Source organism: Micropterus salmoides, unplaced genomic scaffold (genome assembly GCF_014851395.1).
Source record: "Micropterus salmoides isolate LMB-PRFRI ecotype aquatic unplaced genomic scaffold, ASM1485139v1 Ms_hic_scaffold_7, whole genome shotgun sequence".
Lineage (NCBI taxonomy): Eukaryota > Metazoa > Chordata > Actinopteri > Centrarchiformes > Centrarchidae > Micropterus > Micropterus salmoides.
The window spans coordinates 28,818,601-28,841,359 of NW_024044459.1; the positions used below are offsets into that span (position 1 = coordinate 28,818,601).

General features: G+C 39.5%; 2 protein-coding genes across 2 annotated transcripts in view; both read right to left on the reverse strand.

The window, feature by feature from the left end:
• Positions 1–14,482, reverse strand: part of lzts1 (leucine zipper, putative tumor suppressor 1) — a 33,952-nt gene extending 19,470 nt beyond the window's left edge. Inside the window, exon 1 of the mRNA XM_038703506.1 lies at positions 14,093–14,482. The gene's annotated coding sequence lies outside the window, so the exon portion shown is untranslated. The remainder of the gene's footprint in view (positions 1–14,092) is intronic.
• Positions 14,483–16,562: 2,080 nt separating this feature from the next.
• LOC119892033 (GDNF family receptor alpha-2-like) overlaps positions 16,563–22,759 on the reverse strand; it is a 49,171-nt gene continuing 42,974 nt past the window's right edge. The window contains exon 8 of the mRNA XM_038704105.1: positions 16,563–20,131. Within this exon, the coding sequence (XP_038560033.1) occupies positions 19,994–20,131 (138 nt within the window). The 3' untranslated portion in view covers positions 16,563–19,993. The remainder of the gene's footprint in view (positions 20,132–22,759) is intronic.

Here is a 22,759-nt window from a genome sequence, read left to right on the forward strand (position 1 = left end):
TCATTAAGTCGACATCATGGTGCTGAATTTCTCTAGAATTGCATACCCCACCTTTAATTTACTGTTGAAACTCTGTGTTGTGCTGTCATTCTCCCTTGTCAAAGAGATCATCAATGGGACAATCCTGGTTAGATAAAGGCTAAATAAAAAAACAACACACTAGACAGTGTGTCATTATCTGCTCACTCTTCAAAGGCCCTTAATCTGACTAGTATCCTGTTTGCCCTCACATAAGCATCTGCCTGTGTGTGCATGAGTATATGTGTGGGCAGGACTGTGCATTTGGGGTTGTGTGTGTGCATGTGCAACATATAATTTCATGGTTATCTCAAAAGTCTGTGTGCTGTGAAAGAGTCTGTTTTTATCTGTCCAAAGATATCAATGATGGTGATTGTTAAAAATAGTTAATTATTAATTATCCGTCTACCTCAGCAGCCTTTTGTGCACGAGAGTAGTGTATGTTTTTATGGTTCTTCTTGTATTTATACTCACTGTCATATAAATCTTCTAGCAGGTCTCTAAAGATTGCATTACAGGAAAACAATTAAGAGATGTTTGTGTTTTCTGCCAAAATGAATGAACCAGCGTGATTACTCATGTGAGTTTTGTGTGTTGTGTACTTGAAGGAGCAGCTCAGGCTGTCAGACTAGGAATAGGCTGCAGCAATTGATTAGATTTTATGTCAAATTTGCTCTTCCAGAACGTGCCTCCTTTTCTTGGCCTGGCCCCATCTCCCTGCTTATCTTTATTCACCCCCACAGACACAGACACACACACACACACACACACACACACACACACACACACACAAAGGAAGATCAATACCTTGTTGAATGAAAAAACCTTGCATAATGTTGTTGACCCAGCTGGCCCAAAAACTGACCCTACCCAATGTCGGGTGGCCAGAGGCTGGACACAGATGGGTTGCACACACACAAACACAGGTGCAGATACAGTCAGAGGCTCCAGTTTTAGATCACGCTTTTATGTTACATCTTTTAGATTTTGGTCATTTTAATTCCAGTCTTTTATTTAGGCTAAGGCTGATTTTAGTCATCAGGCATAGATCTTAAGCTAACCAGCTACTTATACCGGCTGCCAAGATGCTACTGATCACACCATTAAAAACATTGTTTCAGCACCACTCCCCACACTACCAAATTTCTCTTTCGATGATTGCATGGCTATTGCATCCAGTATTTATCCTGGATGATGATAAACTTGTCCGTCTAGTCCCTCCCAAACTATTACTTCTGTGGATGTTTTCCAGCCTATCAGCCTAGAAGATTTGATGGACTAGGAAGATGAAACTAGGCCCATATATAAACTCCCACTTCTATCAAACATTTTAAAGAAACTTGTGCAGTGCTGGAGAGGCATGATGTCTATGATAAATTTCAGCCAGGGTTTCTCTCTACTGAAACTGCTCTTCTGAGGGTCTCTAACGACAGTCTAATGTCCTCTGATGCGGGTGAGTGCTCTGAGCTAGTACTTCTAGACCTTTGCTCTGCATTTGACACAATAGATCATCATATCCTGATTAAGAGGCTACGTGATTTGGTGGGCACATCAGGCTCAGCATTGGCTGGTTTACAAAACATCTCTTTGACAGAAGTTTCTTTGTCTGTATAGGCTATTTACTTTGTATGTGATTTCTCTCATGGTGTCCCTCAGCGCTTGGTTCTGGGGCCCCTATTGTTCTCTTTATACCTTCTACTCTTGGGAAAGATCTTTGACAGATTTAATATCACATATCACTTACTTGTCGATGTCTAGCTCTTTTTCTTTCAAACCCAGTGAGGCTATCTATATTATATATTAGGCTCCCAGATGCTCTAAACGCCAATTATGGAATGTAAACCAGAATTTCTTTTACAGCGCAATGCTGATAAAACTCACCCCCATGATTATGCAATTACTGGGCCTCTCACCTCTGCTGCTCTTTTCCTCATAACCGTAAATGCACGTAGTGACATGTGCACATACATGTAGCTCTGGATTTTGGTAAACCGGTGTTCTGATATGCACACACAAAGCCACACTCAAACACACACTCATACACACACTGCCGATCTCAAAATCCAATTTCTTATGTAAGCCTGCTCAGTGTTTACACATATGCCTTTTTTGGCAGGCTAGTGGATTTAGACAGCTGGATGTGAATCTAATATCAATCCATATTACACTGGATATTAAATAGACACTGTCAACTCACAATAGTATCACACTTGGAGCAAATGTGTAGTTTGATTTACTACTGGGATTTTAAACTGTAAGCAGCTATAAATATTGAAACGTTGGTATGATTTTATTCCAAAATGTCTGTCAAAGGCTCTGTTGGAGTGAAACATTAGTCTAAACTTAAAGTTGTTTTTTTGCAAGAAGCAGATAACGTAGTTATTTAGTAAATCAGTTTGAAAAAAAAAAGACAAAAGAAGAATAAAACATTTAAGTTTAATTTGAAGCACAGAATAAGTGGTGGTTTTAAAATAATAATTAGAAAGATTATTCCAGAATATATTTATAGGATTTAAGATTTGAACCCTTCATCTATACTTTACAACTTTACACAACTATTATCGCTGAAGAATGATTTTTGTGGTGGAAATATTTCCAAGATTAAAGTACCATTTCCCAAGGTACAATCCAAGTCCTTTGTGGGAGGACTTCATAATGGTAATCGACAGTAATAAATGAAAGCCAAACCGCTTCACCACAGGAAACTGCTACTCTTTTGGGTCGTAAACAGGTAGCAGTGACATTGACGCTCCAGTTTAATTACTGTGAACTACTCCCCAGTGCTCCTTCTATCTCTCTAATAGCATTTCCACTGCTGTCTGAAATGGTTTGTAGGTCCTACACAAGGCCCTCCATCATTTAAACTGTATATTTGGGGAACATTCACCCCTCCAGAGCTTGAATCACTCAGCCCCTATGAAAAAATTAAGTATGCATTTGCCTGATGTAGGTGCCGCTGCACTAACAAGCTGAATGGCCTTCGGTAATCCTCAGGCCTTGGTCTTTTCTTTCTTTCTGAAGTGCTTCTCTCTTTTTTCATCTCCTGTCAAGGCTGACAGCTCCACTGTGTATCAGCATGTTCACCTGGGGCCGAGCAGAAGGGCAGATAGAGATAATATTGACAGAAGTAGTCAGACACAGATAAATGATGTCACTCTTGAAAAGACAGAAGTGAAATGTACAAGAAATGGAAGGAAGGAGGAAAAAGAGATGGAATTTGAGTAAGAAAATAAGCAAAAGAGGTTGAGGCGAGGTCTGAGTGCACATAAGTAGGGCTTGAGCTGAGGCTTTATTGATTCTGTTGGCTTTGTCTGTCACTGCCTCAGAGGACATAGTTGGCCTATGATGTATGGCTGCGTAATCCTCTGCTTCTGCAGTGAGGGACACGAGTCAGGGAGTCAGGCACTACAGGGACCTCGTGTTACACTGCTGGTAAAGCAGGGGCAGGGCAGCCCTCCGAGCCCTGTACATCACAACAAGGAAGAGCAAGACAGACATTCACCTGCTTGTTGACCTGCAAGAACATGACTTCGCACTGAACTTGATAAAGCTCCAGCACTCACTGCCAGACAACAGACAGCATAAACTTGTCATCAATAAATAAAATCTATACAGAGATCTGAATTTTCCCCTGGCATAAATACGTATAACTTGTCCTGCCCGTTGCAAGAGATGAAGTGAGGCTGTGCACACACGTACACCCCCCCATAACACACACACACAGATGCTCGCACATCAAAGCAGCGATGGCTGTCTCTCTCTGTGCAAGGCAATTTGCTCTCCCCAAGATCTCTCTCACCAGCAGCATATAAATAAGCCTGGCACCAAGCAGTCAGAGCACACAGTAACAGCCTGTCAGGTTAGATGAGCACAATGAAGTTGTCTGTCTGTCCCCACACAACTGATGAGTGGCACAAGTTACACATTACACACCCACAAACACATACAGGGGTATTGGTATTGATTTAATGTACCTTGCTCAACTCTGCTAAGCCACAGTTTGATGAGGCTTTAATTCATCAACCTACTGTCTACTGCACTATCTTCACAGACGAAGGAGGATAAACTGACATTAGATAAAAGAATAGGGCCAAATACATACATACCTGCTTATCAATATACATCTTGACCCCTTGGAAATGTGTACAAGTTAGAGGTGAATGTTGGAACAGGGATGCCTTGGGCATTCACTGAATCTCTGCTTGGAGTTTCCAGCTGCTGTTTCACTCTCATTTTTTCTTTTGGACTAGAATTACACATAATCCTATTAAGTTGTGGGGTTAATAGAAGAACTGTTGCTGATGATTTCAGTTTTTGATGCAGGGGCATAGAGGAGCAGGATGACTGTGCCCATACGTTGTATGGATGGATCACCCCAATCCAGTCATTTTGCCTCCAAGGTGTTGTGTGCGTAATTTCACAAATAAAGTCATCCATCTCTCTCTGTGGTTAACACTTCACAGGCTAACAACAGTTAACTGCTTTGAGAAGTCTTAAGCATCTGCTAATAGGGATTATATGGAGTGTAACTAAGCTATAAATTGCAGTGAGGTGCACGATTCATGTAGCGTGAACAGAATAGCAGAATACACCAAACACCTCCTCCCTCTGAAATCTGTTTGTTTCAGAGAGTACAGTTAGGTTATGTTCGAGATGATGATCTTATTGAATTTTGTAGTTTCTTCTAAAGATTGATCGTGTAATATATGTAAATTGCCATAATGGCTAATCTATAACTGACCTTTGGGCTTCTTGCCAGCTCTCAACAAGTGTCTCGACTGAAAATCATGGTCTGTAAGCCAGTAGTTATTACTTTACAAAGAAGCCAAGCTTGTGAAAAATGGCCTTCACTATCATATATAATTAAGCCTCTGTGAACACTAGCACAGCACTAAACAAATGTGTTAATACTTGCTGCACTAATTAAAACTGAGGCCCTGCTACACTAATGCACTTATAGAAATCCTGCTGTAGACATAATACCAGCTTGTGATTGCACTTTATTCATACTGTTATTTTATCCGTCTTTTATTCTGTGCCACAAACTGCTCATAGGCTGGTACCTTAAAATAACCCAACTTCACATAACCCATTTTCCTCAGCCATTTTGTCAGTCTTGATCTTTCCTGATCACTTAATCCCTTTTAGCATGGCTAAAGTAACTAAGGTGTGTTGACAGTATGAGGCTGAACCTCACAAATCAGCTTCTTAATGTATGAAAGAAAAGGAAAATGTGGAGCCATTGCAAATCTTCCGTTGTAGTGGTGCTGAATGTAGAGAAGTTGCTTATCTTCTTCACAAGGGGGCACTGTTGCCATACACTTCATAAACCAAGGTTTCCATTATTTTTCATTTTCTCTTCTTTCTAGATGATATCATACATGAAATGAAATTATGTTATTACTTATAAGCAGGAGGGGAGTATTAACAACAGCTTCCCCATTTCTTTCCTTGTTTAAAATTAGCTGAGTGATCCAGGGGGCAGTCCCTCCATTGTGCTTGCAGCACACTGGGTCCCTGTTAATTTCCTATCTCTGTGGTGAGGCAGTCATTATCTGAGGATGGGCATCTACAATGGATAATTATCCAGGGAAAAGGATTTCAAACTGTGGAGAAAATACTGCTTTCAGCAAGGGGGCCTGAATGCACAAAAACACTGGCGAGCAGTTAGTCACTGCCATTACGTGTTTCTATCTGCCTTTTTCCAAATGCCCAGTTTTGAATTGGACCAACCCCCAACAAAACATTTTTAAAATCACTCCCTTCTCCCGTTTCCCCACATAATTCTATATGTACTGCTGTTTTAAAACTAATTTCCAAATGAGCTTGCTGGCTGGGGAGACCAGATAATAAGTGTGTAATTTGAGTGGACCACTGGGCAGAACGTGAGAGTGGACACAAACACCAATACATGCACACCAGTAAACACAGGTGCATACACATAAACACACGCATACACACAAACATGCCGAAAGGATATAAAAGTTGAAGCTGTGCGTGAGTGTGACATGTTTCAATCACTGTTGAGTTGATATCAGTAATTACTTTCCTTTGTTTCAAAGGCAGCTTTTTGGGGTGTGGGTGGGTCTCTTCCTTGGTGAGAAAACATAGTGAAGTCCAACATCAAACGCTCTCTGAGAGAGTCCATTTATCAGCACAGACACTCTCATTTTAATGCATTTTGACTTATAATTTTGATGAATAGAAAGGCTTCTCGACCCTGATAAGAATCCTCTTCGACTGTCAATCATTTTATCTCGAAAGTCGAAAGAAAAATTACTCAACATAATGGCACGTCAATGTTATCTCTAACTCTTACATGCAGATCAATACTGCAGTCAATTTCTTTGTGTGTGAGGGGACTCCACTGTAAGAGTTAAAACTGAGGCTAGCTGCCAAAAGTTTAAACAGATCCTGGATCAGAATCAGTTTGACCCTACAGTGCTGAGAGAAGTTCAGTTCCCTCAAATGCACTATGAACTTGAATAAAAAGCACTTTCTTATTCCACTGTGGACCTCTTATCCTGCAGAGATTGAATTGATGCTGTTCTGAGCGGTAAACTCAAATAAAATCCGATAAATTATATCAGACCAAAAGAACATTATTAATGACTTGGAGCAGTTTCACACACACACACACACACACACACACACACACACATACATACAGACATATACACTGCACACCATTCCCTCTTCCCTGTTGCAGTGATTGACCCTGGAGGGCAAGTGAGAAAGAAGCCAGATTTTGAAAAATACATTACAACCTAATAAGTTTATCCCCCTATAAGCAGATAAAGGTTAAATAAAATAACAGGAATTCTCTCTGGATCAGAAATAAGCGGATGACAACACTGTGCTCTGATTTGTTTCTGGTGTACTGGTTTAGTGCAATATAATTGGCCATACGGTCTGCAGAACACAGGTGATTTACAGATAAGTGGGTCTGCATGGGCCTGGTTCAAGCTAATGCTCAGCCACTAACGTCAGCAGTTGGTCTCCTTTTTGTTTCAACTCATTAGACCTGAGTGCTACGGGTGGACGGAGCTGAGAGTCGTAGAGCTGCAACTCTTAGAAAAGCCTTGTAAGTCTAGGTCTACAATACCTAAAATAAAAACAGTTTAACTTCATAGTGGACTTTATTCACTCCCACTTGCAGATATGGGAGCTGGGAGAGTGAAAAATGAGAAGAGACAGTGAGAATAAATATCATAATAAATTTTAGGCTCTGTCACGCTTAACCTGTCACTGTCACTTGAATACCTTAGTTTGGGATGTTGGGACACCCCCCCCGCCGCCTTTACCTCCTGACAGTTTCAGTCCTTTTCCTAAATATGTATCATTCTGTATCAGTGGATTAAAGGTCCCAGTTGGCTGAAGATTAAAGTAAAGATACCCAAAAGAAAGACAATTGTGGCCAACATTTTTTCCATCTGATTATGCATCATATAATATTTATTTTAACATTTACAGTCTCCATGCTAGAGTTTTGTTGTACCTTTGCCGAGCTTTTACTCTGTAATATATTCAAATGTACCCACATTTCTGAAGGCTATTTAGTCACTTAAATGAATCATTTAGGTCAGAAGACCAGCAAGGTGTATGAAAGGTTTTTGAATGCAATGGCCTTGGATGGAGTCTGCAGTGTATTAGCTGTGAAAATGCTTGGATCCTAAACAGAAGGAGTCTTAATGCTGCCATCTGGCCAACAATCTCCCTTTAAAATCAGAGCAAAAGACAAGCACAGCAGCACTTCTGTTGACAGGAAGCATTTGGAAGAACCATTTCTACAAGAACAAATCATCAGCTTTGTGTTTGTCCATTATTGTCTCATTGTCTTCCCCCATTAGCTGTAAGCATCAACAAGCAGTCATCTTCTCTTTCAGCGTACTTGACCTCCTCAATTAATCACCCCTCCTCTCTTCTCTTTCCATGAAATGTTTATGTCTTCCTCAGTCTCCAGCTCTACATGTCTCTATCATTTCTTTCCATCTCATGGAGTCTCCAGTGATATCTTTGTAAAAGATGGAGCAGTCATCATGTCAGTGATAAAGAGCAAGCATTCATTTTTTTTTTGATACATACCATATTGATCTACCTCATTATGAATCTAGCCTCCGAGTTGTGCTACTTAACTTAAAGGAGTAAGGGTTAGGCTTATTTGCTTTCTTGGGGAGAACTAGATTAAAAGATCAATACCACTCTCATGTCTGTTTCCTTTAACTATAAGGCTTCAGCCAGCAGCCATTAGCGTAGCTTCAACATTCAACATTTCGGGAAACATTTTGGAAATATGCTTAATCGCTTTCTGGTGGAAAGTTGGCTCATATCTGTCAGTTAGATATGAAGCTACAGCCAACAGCTGGTTAGCATGGATTAGCACAAAGGCTGAAAACAGGGGGAAACAACTAGTTTGGCTCTGTATAATGGTAAAAGAAATCTGACTGCCCAGGAAGTTACTGCTCCCAGTCCAAAAACAATTCAGCATACATTTTGTTTTTTGGTCCAGCTTAAACCAACTAGATACATCTAATGAGTAATCAATAGTTATTATTTAGTGCCATCTTCAGAACTTTACTGTCAGTTGTAGCTACAAAGTGCAGCACTTGGTATATGTCGGTGCTGTATCAGTATTCACCAAAAAACTGCTTTAGTGGGAGAAGGAGAGCACAGAAAACTGAAATAATCTTCAGCCAGGTTTGTGATTTCTCACTTTTTTGTGCCTTTTTTTCTCTTGGTCTTCGCACCCCTCTTCATATCTATCTCCCTTTTGCTCCCTCTCTGCAATACTCTGCTTCATACACACATACATACACTACCCACAGCCACTCAGTGTATATGGGCCTCCCCTCTCTCATCACTATCTAAGACATCACCCACCACTTCCATTTTTCCTCCGTTTCCCCAACTCACTCGTTATTTCTCACTGTTCAAATCTCTTCCTCCACCTTTCCTCTCTGCCCTCCCCCCATTCTTTCTCTCATTTCGCTCTCTCTATCTCAGCCCTGCCTTATGTGTGGTTGTAAGGGGAGGTGTTTTGACCTGACATTGGGTTTGTTCAGCACATCAGTCTACAGCTGCTGGAGGCCGTGTGAGGTCCTCAGGGGTCAGGGTTTTTCAGTTGTGGAGTGCAGTTCTCAAGCCACTACGCTCATTCGGAATACAAACCTGGAGCTCATCTCTTCAGGGGTGGGGTGGGGACAGGGGTGAGAGGGGATTCAACAACACCTCTTGTTCCCTTCATTCATCCCTCACACATTCAGGTGCACTCTTTCTCTCATCTCTCCTCCTCCTTCTCTGTTCCCCTCTCTTTCTATGCCTCAATGCATACATAAAGTACACAGACTCAGGGTAGTACAACGGCCCTGGGCAAAGACCTAAAAATACAAGCTTCCACACACCGTTGCGCAAGGCTACACACACAAATATACACACAAGATTTTACACTAAGATTCTCTGAGCTGCTCTCTACCTTTGCACTGAGCTATATGATGTTCACCTTCACTCAGACTTTCTATCCACTAAATAAATCTCTGTCCATACGTTCACTAGTTTTTGATCTGAACTTAGCTCCACTGTGTTTATAGCTGGACTACAAATCAGACATCAGGTGTTACCTAATGCAATGTCAAAAACACTGCATCACTGCTTAGTTTCTAATTTATTTATTTAACTACTGATTTGGACAAATCTGATATTCATTATAATAATGCATTTCCATCAATACTATTGGTATGGTATGTTGACATATCATCTCAGTCGGGATGAGTGAACCAAAGGCTATTTAATTCCAACAACAAGTCCAGAAGTCTCCCTCCTGCTTTTGGTTGTGCACCACCTATAAATATTTATAATTCATTAATATTATTTGCTTTGGTTATGATATGACTGTTAACACCAGGAAATAAATAAGACCACTGCCACAGTTGAGGCAGATTTGCTGGAGCAGCGAAATACTCTGTTTTACGGTAATTGATGCAGCACTGGTATACAGTATTTCATATGCTGAGTAATTTTCTAATTGGTCAAGGCGTAGCAAGTTATTGTGCAGCCCTGCAGCACCCTCGGTGAGAGGAAACACATGCTCATCAGAGAGAAAGAAAAGGGGGAAAGGAATGCAATGAATTGTGAATCTCCTTGAGAAATGCAACCCGAACTGAGTCTCTGAATTTTCAATGAAAATATTATTTTTCTGAATAGATTCACACTGCTAGACTGCTTGCTGTGTTTCTTTTTCCACTCCTAACTCCTATACTGAGCCCTTCAACACAGAGGTATGGATGTCTTTGCATAAGGGATTTTCACACCTTACAGTGTCTTGTATGAATTTTGGGATTAGATGGAGAATAGGTAGAAATGCTATATCATGGAAAATGTTGGCACCAGATACATATCCATCACCAAAGGAGTGTATAAAATGTAGTGAGCACATTTTTAAAGGCATTGCTGTCAAACTATTCATTCTTCCCATTCCTTATTTACAAAATACTGTAATCATGTAATCAAAATTCCAAAAAAAAAGCAAATTGCAAAAGCCAAGTGAAATTGACAAAAATGTTGGTGTATTGCTGTTGTTTTGTTTTATCCACTGGAGGTGTCTTGATGGGTCATCTGCTCTAAATTCAAACATTCTAGTAGCGAGAAAAGCCAAGGCTTTTTTTGGAGAGCTCCTGTAATCCAAAAATCCACCATACCATTTTAAATCACCACAGGCAGCAGGAATAATGAATCTTTCACTATGTGTACGTCATAAACATGTAAACGCGCTGGGCCGGGAGGTCCAAGAGTAATGAGAGGCAGTCTAAACAGTCTGTCATCATCTATGCTTTTAGAGTGGGTCCTTTACCAAGGCCCCTGCAAAGTATATTGGTAGCGTTATAGCATAGCGGTCCTCAATTTATCAATAAAAGAACCAATGTGTCACTCCAGCAAACACACAGCCGGCATTTGCATTCAAGATAACGAGACCTGTCATGTGAATTTTATACTCTGTCTCCTCGCTCTGTTTGTACTGTCCCTCTTTCTTGCTCTCTTGCCTTTCGTTTTTCCTCTCTTTGGAAATTCGGATGTAAGCTCCTCCTGTGGCCATGGTGCATCTTGTGAAGTTTCCATTCTAATGCATTACTGATAAATTATTCACAAATTTGTATTGCATTATAGCATTTCTTTTATTCTATTCTGTTCGAAAACTCTACTCTTCTCCAGTGTTTCATTCTATTAAGCTGCCCCCAATAATACCACTTGCAGAACTCTTCCTACCAACCACCCATTGTTGCATGTCGCTTGCAGCTTTTTTCTTTGGGAGCCTGTGTCAATTATGTTTGCATTGTGCCTTCACCTTTTGCAAGAATAATATGTTTTCTGAAAGTGCAAACAAAATTTAACACCTGATTCAATTGCAAACATTCTTTTGAGAATGAAAAACAGTATTAAAATACAGTAAAAATGGACTCTCTCTGCACAGACCAATCCAGAGAGGGTAAACAATATCTACAGTGGTGAGCAGCATTATAATCCCTACGCACAGGACTCCATACAGCTCTATGTATTGTGTGTGTGTGTGTGGTTGTGTATATGTACCTTCAATGGGCTGTGGCTGTACAATAAAGGCCAGACTACAGCTGTGAGTGAGACAGAGATCCCATCGCCAAATCCAATAAGAGGAGTAGAATTTCATTACAGATGTTCAGCTTGGATATGACGGCTCCATCAATAACCACCCCTCAAGTGAGAGGCAGAAGGGTGAGCATGACGCAGTCAAAGTCGTACAGCCATGGCAGAATCTATATCGCATTGTTTCACAGTTCCACTAGCATGAGTCCTCTTCTCCCTCCTTCCTGCATTCTCTCCCTGTCTCTTTGTTCTTGCTGATGTCTCTTTTTCGTCCTCTCTGTCCCCCTCTTTATTTCACCTTCACTTTTTTGCCTTGACAATAGAAATGTCCAGTCTTTCTTCAATGGAGCAAGGAATTACATCTCAAGTGGTCTGGTTCAATACTGCTGTCCACTCCCCTCGCCAGACAACAAAGATGTTTGCTTAAAAAGATATATGGCCTTTGTTTTGATTTCCAATTACTGTCTCTCTCTCTGTCTCTGTGTTTCTCTGCTCTTCACTGAAACAATTTTCAAACAGCATGTTATAAGTAACACCATTTATTAACAATACAGAGACAGTTTAACGATTACAGAGACAGTTTAACGATTCAAAAAGGACAATATCATTTAATGGAAAAAGATATCCTTTTTTGTTCTTTTTATAAAAAAAATGAATGTGCATGTGTTCTTCTCATTTTCTGTGTCAACGTAACAGGAGCTATAGCCCTTACTGACTTTTTTCCAATAGCAAATAACAATAGCATTTTGCTGAAGATCACTAACAAAAAGAGTGTACTTAAGATCATGTGTACAAAGTGTCTGGCAAATGTCATCCATCTTGAAAGTGTTGGTATGAATGGTCAGATGAAGTAACATAAAATTCTGAAGAACTCAAACCATTTAACTTTTTCAGATGCGTATAACATTTGCTTTTTTAGACTAAAATATCTGAAGGATTCAAACTTTTTCAAAACAGTCAACAAAAATGTTTTGAGGAATTCATAGTCCAGGTACTTTTCACTATCCTTCTATTGTCATTATATCATGAATGACCTTCATCTAGACAGTATTTATTACTTTGATTAAAATGTTTCTCAGGAATGACAAGGACAGGGTTAGATTAGATTGAACTATTTCACATATATATGGTTTTTCAGGCTTATTATTATATAATGTTAAAAAAAAAGGTCACACCACAAATGTGTCATTTATATTGATTAAATTTGTCTTGTCATGCAGAGAATCCACTGGAGAGGCATACATATTTGTGAAAAGCCACCACTTCACATTTTACCTGATTACCTCTCACTGCCATCTGGAACCCCCACCACATGTTTAATGCTTTGGCCAACATTTGTTTTATTTATTGTGTGTTTGAAAAACACATTTAATGGAAGCACATGCTGGAATTCCAAAATGCGTCACAGATGTTCTAATAAGCAAGAATTAGTCATTTAAATACACCTGTAGTATCAGCTAGAACAGCAAAGTGAATCTAACAAGAGCATCCCAGAGCATCAGAGAAAAGAAAGTGGTGTCATGACCAATACCATGTTCCTGTGATGCGCTGGGTTTAAACACAGATCTGCTTTCACATCCATCTTTCTTATGTTTCCCTTCTCTGTCCTCTTTGATTTATCTAAGAAAGACAAAAAGCCTTCTCGACAACAAGAAGGTGAGCCTTGCAATTCAGGAGGAAAAGCTAGACTCACTGGTGTTGCATCTCTCTCTCTCTCTCTAATCACTTTAGTTCCCTGCAATTGCCATTAAAATCGTATTGTAAATCTATCAACCAGGAAGGATTTCTCACATTACAGCAAAATAGTAACACCTTTAGGGGAACAAATGAAACCACAAAGACAATAATTTGGCTTACTGCTTGTGACAAAAACATCCAAACGTTTTTTGCTGGCATTAAAGAAATATTTAATCTCACAAGGATATATACTATACAATATGAGCACTCCATTACTTTGAATATATTTGTCTGCTGCTCTTTCTTTTCCCATTTTTTCCCCCTGCAATTTATTTTCACAGTTTATTACAGTGTTAAGGAAACATGCTGTGGCTGGGATTTTTCTGCCCAGGCATTGTAAGAATTCTCATTCTCAGCTCAGATCGCAGTGGTTTTGAGAGCCATTAGTTCATGCCATACATATTTATCAAGAATCAACACATCTAGGCTGTGTATCAAACTTGATAAACAGGATTTTATATCAAACATCCAGTTCTGTCAGGCATGAAAGTGATATATTTTCAAGCACATCTGTAACTATTACCAAACATTTTACTGGTGGATCTCTTTCGGGTGTCAACAGGCTGCCTACTATACTTTTCTCTTGTATGATGACATAAGCCACATTAACAACTCATTACAAGCGTTTACATCAGTTCCTGTGGTAATCTCCAAACAAAGACCGTGAACTCCACAGTAGCAAATGTATCACATATTTCTCAGACAAAACTCTTTGGCACCTTACCTAACACAGGGTAAAGGGTCCAATTGCATCAGCTACAAACTGCTGTGGAGAAGAGAAGAAGAAGAGACCCCCACAAAAACAGGTGGGTGAGCACAGAAAGGAATGATGGGACAGCAATGGGAGCTGTTTGTGATTGGAGCATTCCTAGCCCCAGTAAACCTTTCTTCTCTCTCTGCCATGTGCAGAGTGTTGATAAGAGACATCATCCCACTGACTCATTAATCAACTGTGAAATGTACAGCTACCTGCCGCTTTCTTATTCCCGTGGCCCCAAAAAACCTCCGCTACCTGCTTCCTCCGCTTCTCCTTTTCTGCCCGTCTGTAAAGAGAAGAAACAAACTGGACTCCACAAGGATTCCTTTAGAAAAAAAGAAAAGCAAACTGCTCTCCTTGCAAATTTCTGTTTCAAGATTTTTTACTCCTTCCCAATCATATCCACATGCAGACAGCCTTGTGTACACATGCATTCACATACAGAGACAAGCATGAACACACACACTCAGTGTTTAAACACAGGAATGCAAGGACACGGTGACAAAAAGAGCGCCCACTACTCTGCAGCTGGTTTGCGCTTGAAAGTTGCACAGTTGAGCACTTTGTTCTGCACACATAGACACATGTCCTACGCATTTCTGTCTCAGTAGCTTAAATTATGATCATGCAGACAGATAACCATGTTATTTTGGCTGCCACTGTTCACTTTTTTCCCTATAAAAGCACTTTATTCTGTCTCTTTTCAAGCTGTCCCATAGCTGCACTCTTGCACAGGTCTGTCCTAAAATCCCTGATACATTTCTAAATTGTGCTGTGTGTTGTGTAGGTCTCCTGCATATACATTCTCTTAAGCTGTGTAAGAACTGCTGATCTGCTGTCTTTTTCACCCCTAACTCAGACCCATTCCAGGGACAATAAAATGAAGAGGGGGATGGGGTGAATTTTGATCAGTTTATTTGCATTTTCTACATGTCAAAACCCGTAATTTATCTGCCAGTTTTGATCGCCTTTATGGGAAGCTGACTATATAATCACTCACAGTGCGTCATCACTTTTTCTGAAAAGTAAGCAACACACTGACCAAATCAAAGTTTGATTAATAGGCAGGGAGGTATAGACAGCATTGTTCTGGTGACAGCTGCGTAAACAGGGCGCCCAGAGAGCTTTTAGCTGTAAATGTTCTGATTGAGCAGATTGTACACTATACACAGCAGGGCAGAAGTTCACTTTCATGTTGCATTTATGTGAAAGAATATACTGCTAACAGGTAAACACTATGATTTACATTAATGACATGCTGCGGAGGCATGTTCTGGTTCCACACATAGAGTGAAAGCCCAAAAAACCAAAAACATTTCATGTTGTCAAAAGGGTTGAACATAAAGTGTCAGTCAGTGACCTCTCACAGTAAACAATCCAGAAACACCACCAGATTCTTGTTATCATCCAGGAACAAAGGCTGCAGTCTGTTTGCATGTTACCTTCTCCCAATAATCATCCTGCTGTAGACTTCTGAGCACTCAATATTTCAGGCACAATGTAAAATATATGGAGGTGTAAGTGACTGCAGGTAAAGAAGGGCCCAAGTGTCAAACTGAACATACACATTTTGTCAGTAAGCATAAATATATTGTATTTGTAATTTGATATGAAAATGTAGGCATATACAAATAATGAGGTTTTCATGCTATAAAAAGGACCAGTGTCTGTGTTGGAGGACAAATCTTGAGCACTGGGTTGTGTCTGTGGTGGGGTCTGCACTATATCACGGCTGTATTGCATTATGGACTACTGGGGCTGTTCTTGCCAGAGAATTTGCAGCTCTGCTTCATCTTTGATGGATTTCTCTCTCGGAAATTGTTTAATGTTGACATAACATGTTTTCTTATTCCCAAACACTGAACCAGAGTTTTACTGTTGATGTAGATGTATGTGTTAGATAGATGGATAGATTTGTTTAAATTGATCTGTTTTGTAAAGTTTTACACAGGTACATCATAATTCAAAAGTACCGCAGTATTGCCAGGAACAATGTCTGACAAAACAGAGATGCTTGAGGACATACTTCTGACAGTATTTACTTTTATTCATTTAGTTGATGCTTTTATCCAAAGCAACTTACAATTGGTATATATGTCAGAGGTCACACGCCTCAGGAGAAACTAGAGGCTGAGTGTCTTGCTCAGGGACACATTGGTGGATGTGTCACAGTGGGGGAATTGAACCCAGGTCTCTCACACTAGAGGCATGTGTCTTATCCACTGCACCATCATAAGCACCAAGTACTAATGTCTTCTGTATTATTTAATCTTTTGAAATACTTTCATTGTTTGAAATGATGGCTGATGTTACAAATGTGTGATTATTTGTTATACGACTGGCAAAAAATCTCTAAAATGTCTGTATTTTTTACCTCAAAGAGTCACCATATCTTTTGACATTCAAAATGATAACAAGACCGAGCCAAAACATCAAACACGGTGTCACTGTCAAATGTATTGAACGTGGAGCTCACAATGTGAAATTATACATATTATGTTCAAGTGTTTGACATTTTATATTCTCAACAGACCAGAGCAGTATAACCACCAGTTTAGGAAATCATTGTAATTTATGCCAGGCCTGACCGCACTGTCTATGGTGCAACCACAGTTAACAATAACATATTGAGCAGAGTTTAGTTTTACATCTGTTCCAGTGACAGATTGTAAACCTTTTTCTAAATCGCCCGGTAACATAAAGATGTTAGGTTCAGTAGCATGCATTTATGTGGCATAACACTATACTTGATGTGCCGCCTGAAGGCATAAACATTTTGGTGGAAGCACTGATTGTGCGTCAGTAACAGTCAACATTCATTCACTGCAAGGAAAAATTTATGTATGCAGAAACACAGAAAAACACATCGTTCATTTGCAAACATGCCAGTGAAAGTTTGAATACATGTCAGAGGGCGTATGTTTTAAAAAGAAAAGCAATACATCATGGGTAAAATTTATATTTTTAGTGTATGAATATAGTGATATATTCTAAAATAAAGTTCCAATATTATTTGGTCTGCTTGTTCTTGTTTGGAAATATACTATAGTCCAGAACAAATATAATTCTCTTCATTATATTTTAAAAATAACTGTGTTTCAGCAGTCATATTGAATGACTTTGAAGTCCTCACTGATGGTTGGCTGAAGATCTCAGCTCCTCTAGTTCAAAATAATGAAATCTGCCCACTTGAGACTTTCCAGTTGAAATGCTACAAATTTACCAATGTGAAATGATTTCCAGTCAAATGGAGGGATAGGTTTTTTAAAGTATATGTTAAAGGTTCAGTGTGTATGTTTTAGTGGCATCTAGTTGCGAATTGCAAGCTGCTATTCAAGATGCTACTACAAAGATGTGTTGGATTAGCATTAACAGAGTGTATAAAAAACATGCAGATGACTAGTTCACTTTACATGCATAGCAAACTAACCGTTAACCATTTTACAAATTACATGTTTACAAAATATATATATGCAATATGTGATTTTGCATGAATCTGTATACTCCTTTATGTCTCATGAACACTTTTTTGCAATACAGATTTAAGGAGGACTAAGAGATTCTGGTTATTCCGACACCACATGAATGCACTGCTCCCCACTCCCTTTCCATGCACACAAGAGAAGCTATGGTGGCCGACATGCTTAGTCGGCTAAATAATAGCTGTGGTCTTCCATTTAGCCAAATTTCTTACTTCTAATAAACCAGTAGACTACTACTCCTGCTACTACTTTATTACTTTAACTAACATTACTTGTTCTACTTCTTTGTACGTATTCAGCGTAGTGACGAACCGCACTCTGTAGAGCGGTTTGCCCATTTGGGCTACTGTAGAAACATGGCAACGCAACATGGCAACATCCATGTAAGAGGACCTGTGGTTTATGTAGATAGAAATGGCTCATTCTAAGATAATAGAAACGTAATGGTTAATTATGTAGGTTTTTTATACACCATTGAAAACATAGTTATGTATATTATGTTGCATTTCTGTCAATAGATAATCCTAAATATTATACACTGAACCTTTAAGATTTTTAATATGACACCCATATCGACATTGAAAAGGTTGTTGATCACTATCCACGCTGGCCATGATGAGATCTCTTTTTAGCATTTTCCCATTTCTTACAGTAGAATCACACTAGGAAGTGATCACATCACAGGGTGAATGATTACAGCAAATAACTATGCACATATGAGGCCTTTGAGTGTTGAAAGTAAGACAATCTCAACTGCAGGGACTGCAGATGAGAATTAGATTTTAGCTATGTCTGGTAAATAAATATATTCACAATCACAATGTATTTTAAGACTAAACAAACAAAATATTCCTTGTTAATTACTGAGTTTTAGAGATCCTGGTCCTGGAGATTCTGATCCTGGAGATTTTGTTACATTTACAAAGAGCCATGCTAGCTGTTTTCCCTGTTTCCAGTCTTTATGCTTTTTAAGACATTTTTGAATTCCTACAATAAGGGATCTTTAAAATATTATATGAAAAGAGGAACAATATAGTTAAAGGGCTGGGTCACAAGCACTTTCAAAAGCTGGTGGCTGTCCTTACTCTTAGAAAAAACTGCTGTTAATTACACTATGCATCATAACCTCTGCTCTCTGAGGGGGCAGAATGAACCCCCACATTGGCAATTTCAACTGCTCCTTATGAGCTACTTTTCTCCTCCATGTAAACATAGACGCACACACATTGCAATAATTGTCCACACACACTCAATGAACACAGTATAATACACCCACACACCGGTTATGGCTTTCCAAGCAGTTTGAGCTCATTTAATCTCATCTCATCTCATCTCTGTATACATTCTTTGTGATCAAACCTTTATAGACAAATATAAACGCAGATAATGAAGGCCTTCCATTTGTACCAATACTCAATACAGAGCCATCTTAGCATACAGTAATGTCCATTCAAGGTACTGTAGATATAATTCAGTTGAATGAAATAAAAGTGTTGCTTATATACATAGAGACAGAAATATACACATGTGCAGGTGGACGTATGGCGCACACCCATCAACAACAACATCTCAAATGACCAAAGAACCATTAACTGGTAATGTCGCAGACTTTAGTTCTTTTCACCGCCTGCTGAAAAAGTTTACTGTAGCACCCAAATGAAAGAGCTGTACGGTAGATTGATTATGGTCACGGATACTATACCAACACTTAGAACACTGAGTAGCCTTTACAGTTTAGAGTTTACACTTGTGTTGAAGAGACAGAATGTAATCATTCCCCTTCCCCGCCCCTAAATTTGTGGTCTGTTCATCCAAGAGAAGCTTAAGTCAAGAACCAATTCAAGACAAAAAAAAGTGTGACTGATATAGCAGAAATATGTCTCTTTCTCTTGCTTTCTCTTTTCGCTTTCACTCTACCCCATTTACCTCTTGCTCATTCATTTTCTCTGCATCAATTTCTTTTCTGTCAACCCTGTCTTCTTTTAATTATGTTGTTCATTCCCTCTCTCTCTCCTTTGGTGAAAAAAGTTCAGGAGCCTTGACATAATCAGCTTCAGTTCTCCAGGTGTCTCAGTCAGAGGGAGAGTTGTTCCTAGAGAATGGCCTTCATGGCCTCTCCTACCAAGGGTCTGTTTTAGGAGCCATGTGCTTCATCACAGTTGCGGTCCGCCCAAAACAATACATTAAATAAACAACAAAATCACAACTGCAAAATTTCAGTATTTTCCACCTTTTTCCTCTTTTTGTTTTTTTCCTCTTTCATAAATGCCATTTATGTCAACTGCCCAGAGATTCAGCCTTCTTAATATCAGTCTCAGAAATAACACCTTCTGCTTTTGGGATCAGCTTGTGGGTGGATGACCTCTTTTTTCTCCTCCTGGCACTTCTATAAGGCATGCTGGGCCAGGACCAGAGCCAAAACCAGGCTGGGAAGCAGAGCCCAGACGTTGGCACACAGACAGGCAGAGTGATCCTCTGGCAGGCCCCGGGTTTTGCCCAAGCCACCGTCTCTTGGTTCAGGATACTGGGCAGATAAAGGGACACACAGAGGGAGAGAGACGTGTAAAGGTTAGACATGACTCAGACACTCGTGCTGCTTTCTTGTTCTGGTATTTGATAAGGGAAAGGAGGAGGAGGCTGGCGAGACAGGCCAGGGTCAGAGGAGAAGAGAGGAGTCAGAAAGTCGGAGTAAGAGTGAGAAATTACATGTATCCATGGCAGACCCGCTTTGGCATGAGTTTTTGATCCACCAAATGTTTTGATATGTGAAGTATATTTCAAGCCCCTGCTGCTTAGTATGCTCTCTGCTTCTTAAACAAGTTGGCAACAAAGGAAAGCTTCTTGTGAAGACTTTTTCTTTTTTCTTAAACTCTTTTAGGTTGTGCCAGCAAGTCTCTAAACTGTTTTTAAAGCTATCATTACGGACTTTATTTACAAGAAAAACATGTTACGAAGCCAAACACACACTACAGAAGCCAGCAGCAGCTGTGGATTTCTTTCAATATTTCATAAGGCATAAATTACAGCAAGAAAAAACTGAAAGCTGAAAAAACACTTGCAAGACACCTTGTATGCAGTGTTACTGTGCACAATCAAAACTACTACAATGTTTATCCTTACGCACAAGAGAAAATATATACATGCACAGTTTGCAAACTGAGAGAAAGCCATTCAGTTTACAGACATGTTATGGCAGAGAGCAGTGGGAACACATCAGTCCAGATATTAAACTCTATGGCCTCCAGAGTTCCGCTGTTATATCCACACTGCAATGGCCTTATTATGTGCTTTTCAATAAAATTGTTAGCATTTTGAATATTTTTTCAATTTTCTTGGATTCTTGTAACACAAAGCATAACCATTTGCCTCCAAGTTAAAGTAGTCTCGCTCAATTTGCAGAGGCACCATTTTCACTCCAGCACAGCAATACAGAGGCACATCATAAGGAACATGAAACATTTTCTACTCCTCCTCCTCCACTACCATCATCATCCCCTTAACTCATCTTCACCAGTGTAACCTTTGCAGAGATTGCTCTTTGGTTCATTTCCCTGTACACAGAAAAAATGTCTACTCAGATGTTATCTATCAGCACCTCATCTTCTAACAGAACAAGGCAACATATAAACGAGAAAATAAATAATGAAACAAGAAAGTAGTGTTGAATTATATTAACAGGACAGGAGGGCTATTTTTTACTGTAAAGGGAAAGAGAATAGTATCCAAAATAGCTGCCCAGTACCTGGGCTTGTGCATTCACACGCAACACTCTACAAATTAATGGTTAAATGACACTTGCCAAAAAAATTTGGGAAAAAACTATGGGTAGCTTGACAATGCACCAAACACATCCGCGACTAAAAGCCAATTAATTAGCAAGGGCAGTGATGTGTGGCAGCAGCCTGTTGACAAGAGTCCAGATCTCTGGCTGCAGCCAATATCCACACAAATGCTTCTGAAAAGGTACACACACACATTAACACATACACATGCATGCACCGTGACAGAATACAGACAATGTCAAAACACGCACTCATTTACTCATGCTTTGACACATGCACAGGATAGAAAACAAGTATTTATTTAAACTGTTTATGAGAATGTATCAAACTTGTCATTGAACAGGCAACTACACATGTTGACAGTGTTTTTATCATTGATCAAATTTACAGTGCAATGGGGCTGCATTTCGCAAGGTTAGTTATTGAGTAACCCTGAGTTACGTAGTTTTTGCCCACAATCAATTCTATTCAACTGAGCTGAAAATCAACACATGACAGTGTTACATGGGAACACAGACAACACAAGCTTCCCAGTGGTTATGAGGTTTTGGGGGTTCACATACAGAAGCTGTTTTAATATTTCATTGAAAAGTAAACTCAAAATGCAGTACAAATGAACAGTTCAACTTGAACAATTATTTATTCAAGAATATATTAAGAGAGGACAATTTAAATCAGGATTACAATTATACGACAAACAAAATCCATCTTATCTGTGAGACCCACACTGACCCTGGGAATAAAGACATCACTGGGAGTTTACAATTTCCTTCATCAAACTCTACAGAACCATGTTAATATATGGAAAAACTATTGTTTTTCTTCATATAAATAAATCAGGACTTGTGATGGCTAGCCGTCTGACATACAAGGCTCAAAGCACCAAGTTTCAGCCCACATGTTTACTCACTGAGCATGGGATAAAGCCCGAAACCACTGGGAGTGACATTTTGAATAATTATGCATCTAAATAAGCTGAAAATACTCTATAAACTATAAGAGAGCCGTATGACTGACATGAACAGGATTAGTAACAGACTGCATATTCTCCTTTACTCACTCTTCTGTGACTGTGCTTCTTATAATAGGTCATCCTTTGGTGTCATGGTCATTTGTCATTCATCCATCTATCACAAACCTAATATATTCTGTTACCCAGGCTATTTGTACACATGTGTGCATGCATGTGTGTGCTTGCTACTACTGGACCCACGCTGGCCGCCATGAGATTTACAGCCTTGGACACTCAGTCTTCTGCCAAGAGGACTCATACCATAACAACACTCCCCCAATTTATCTGCCAGGGAAGTTTGACAAGTTTTAATTGCCAGGCATAGTTGTCTGAGAACACAGGGCCGCCCAAAATGTCC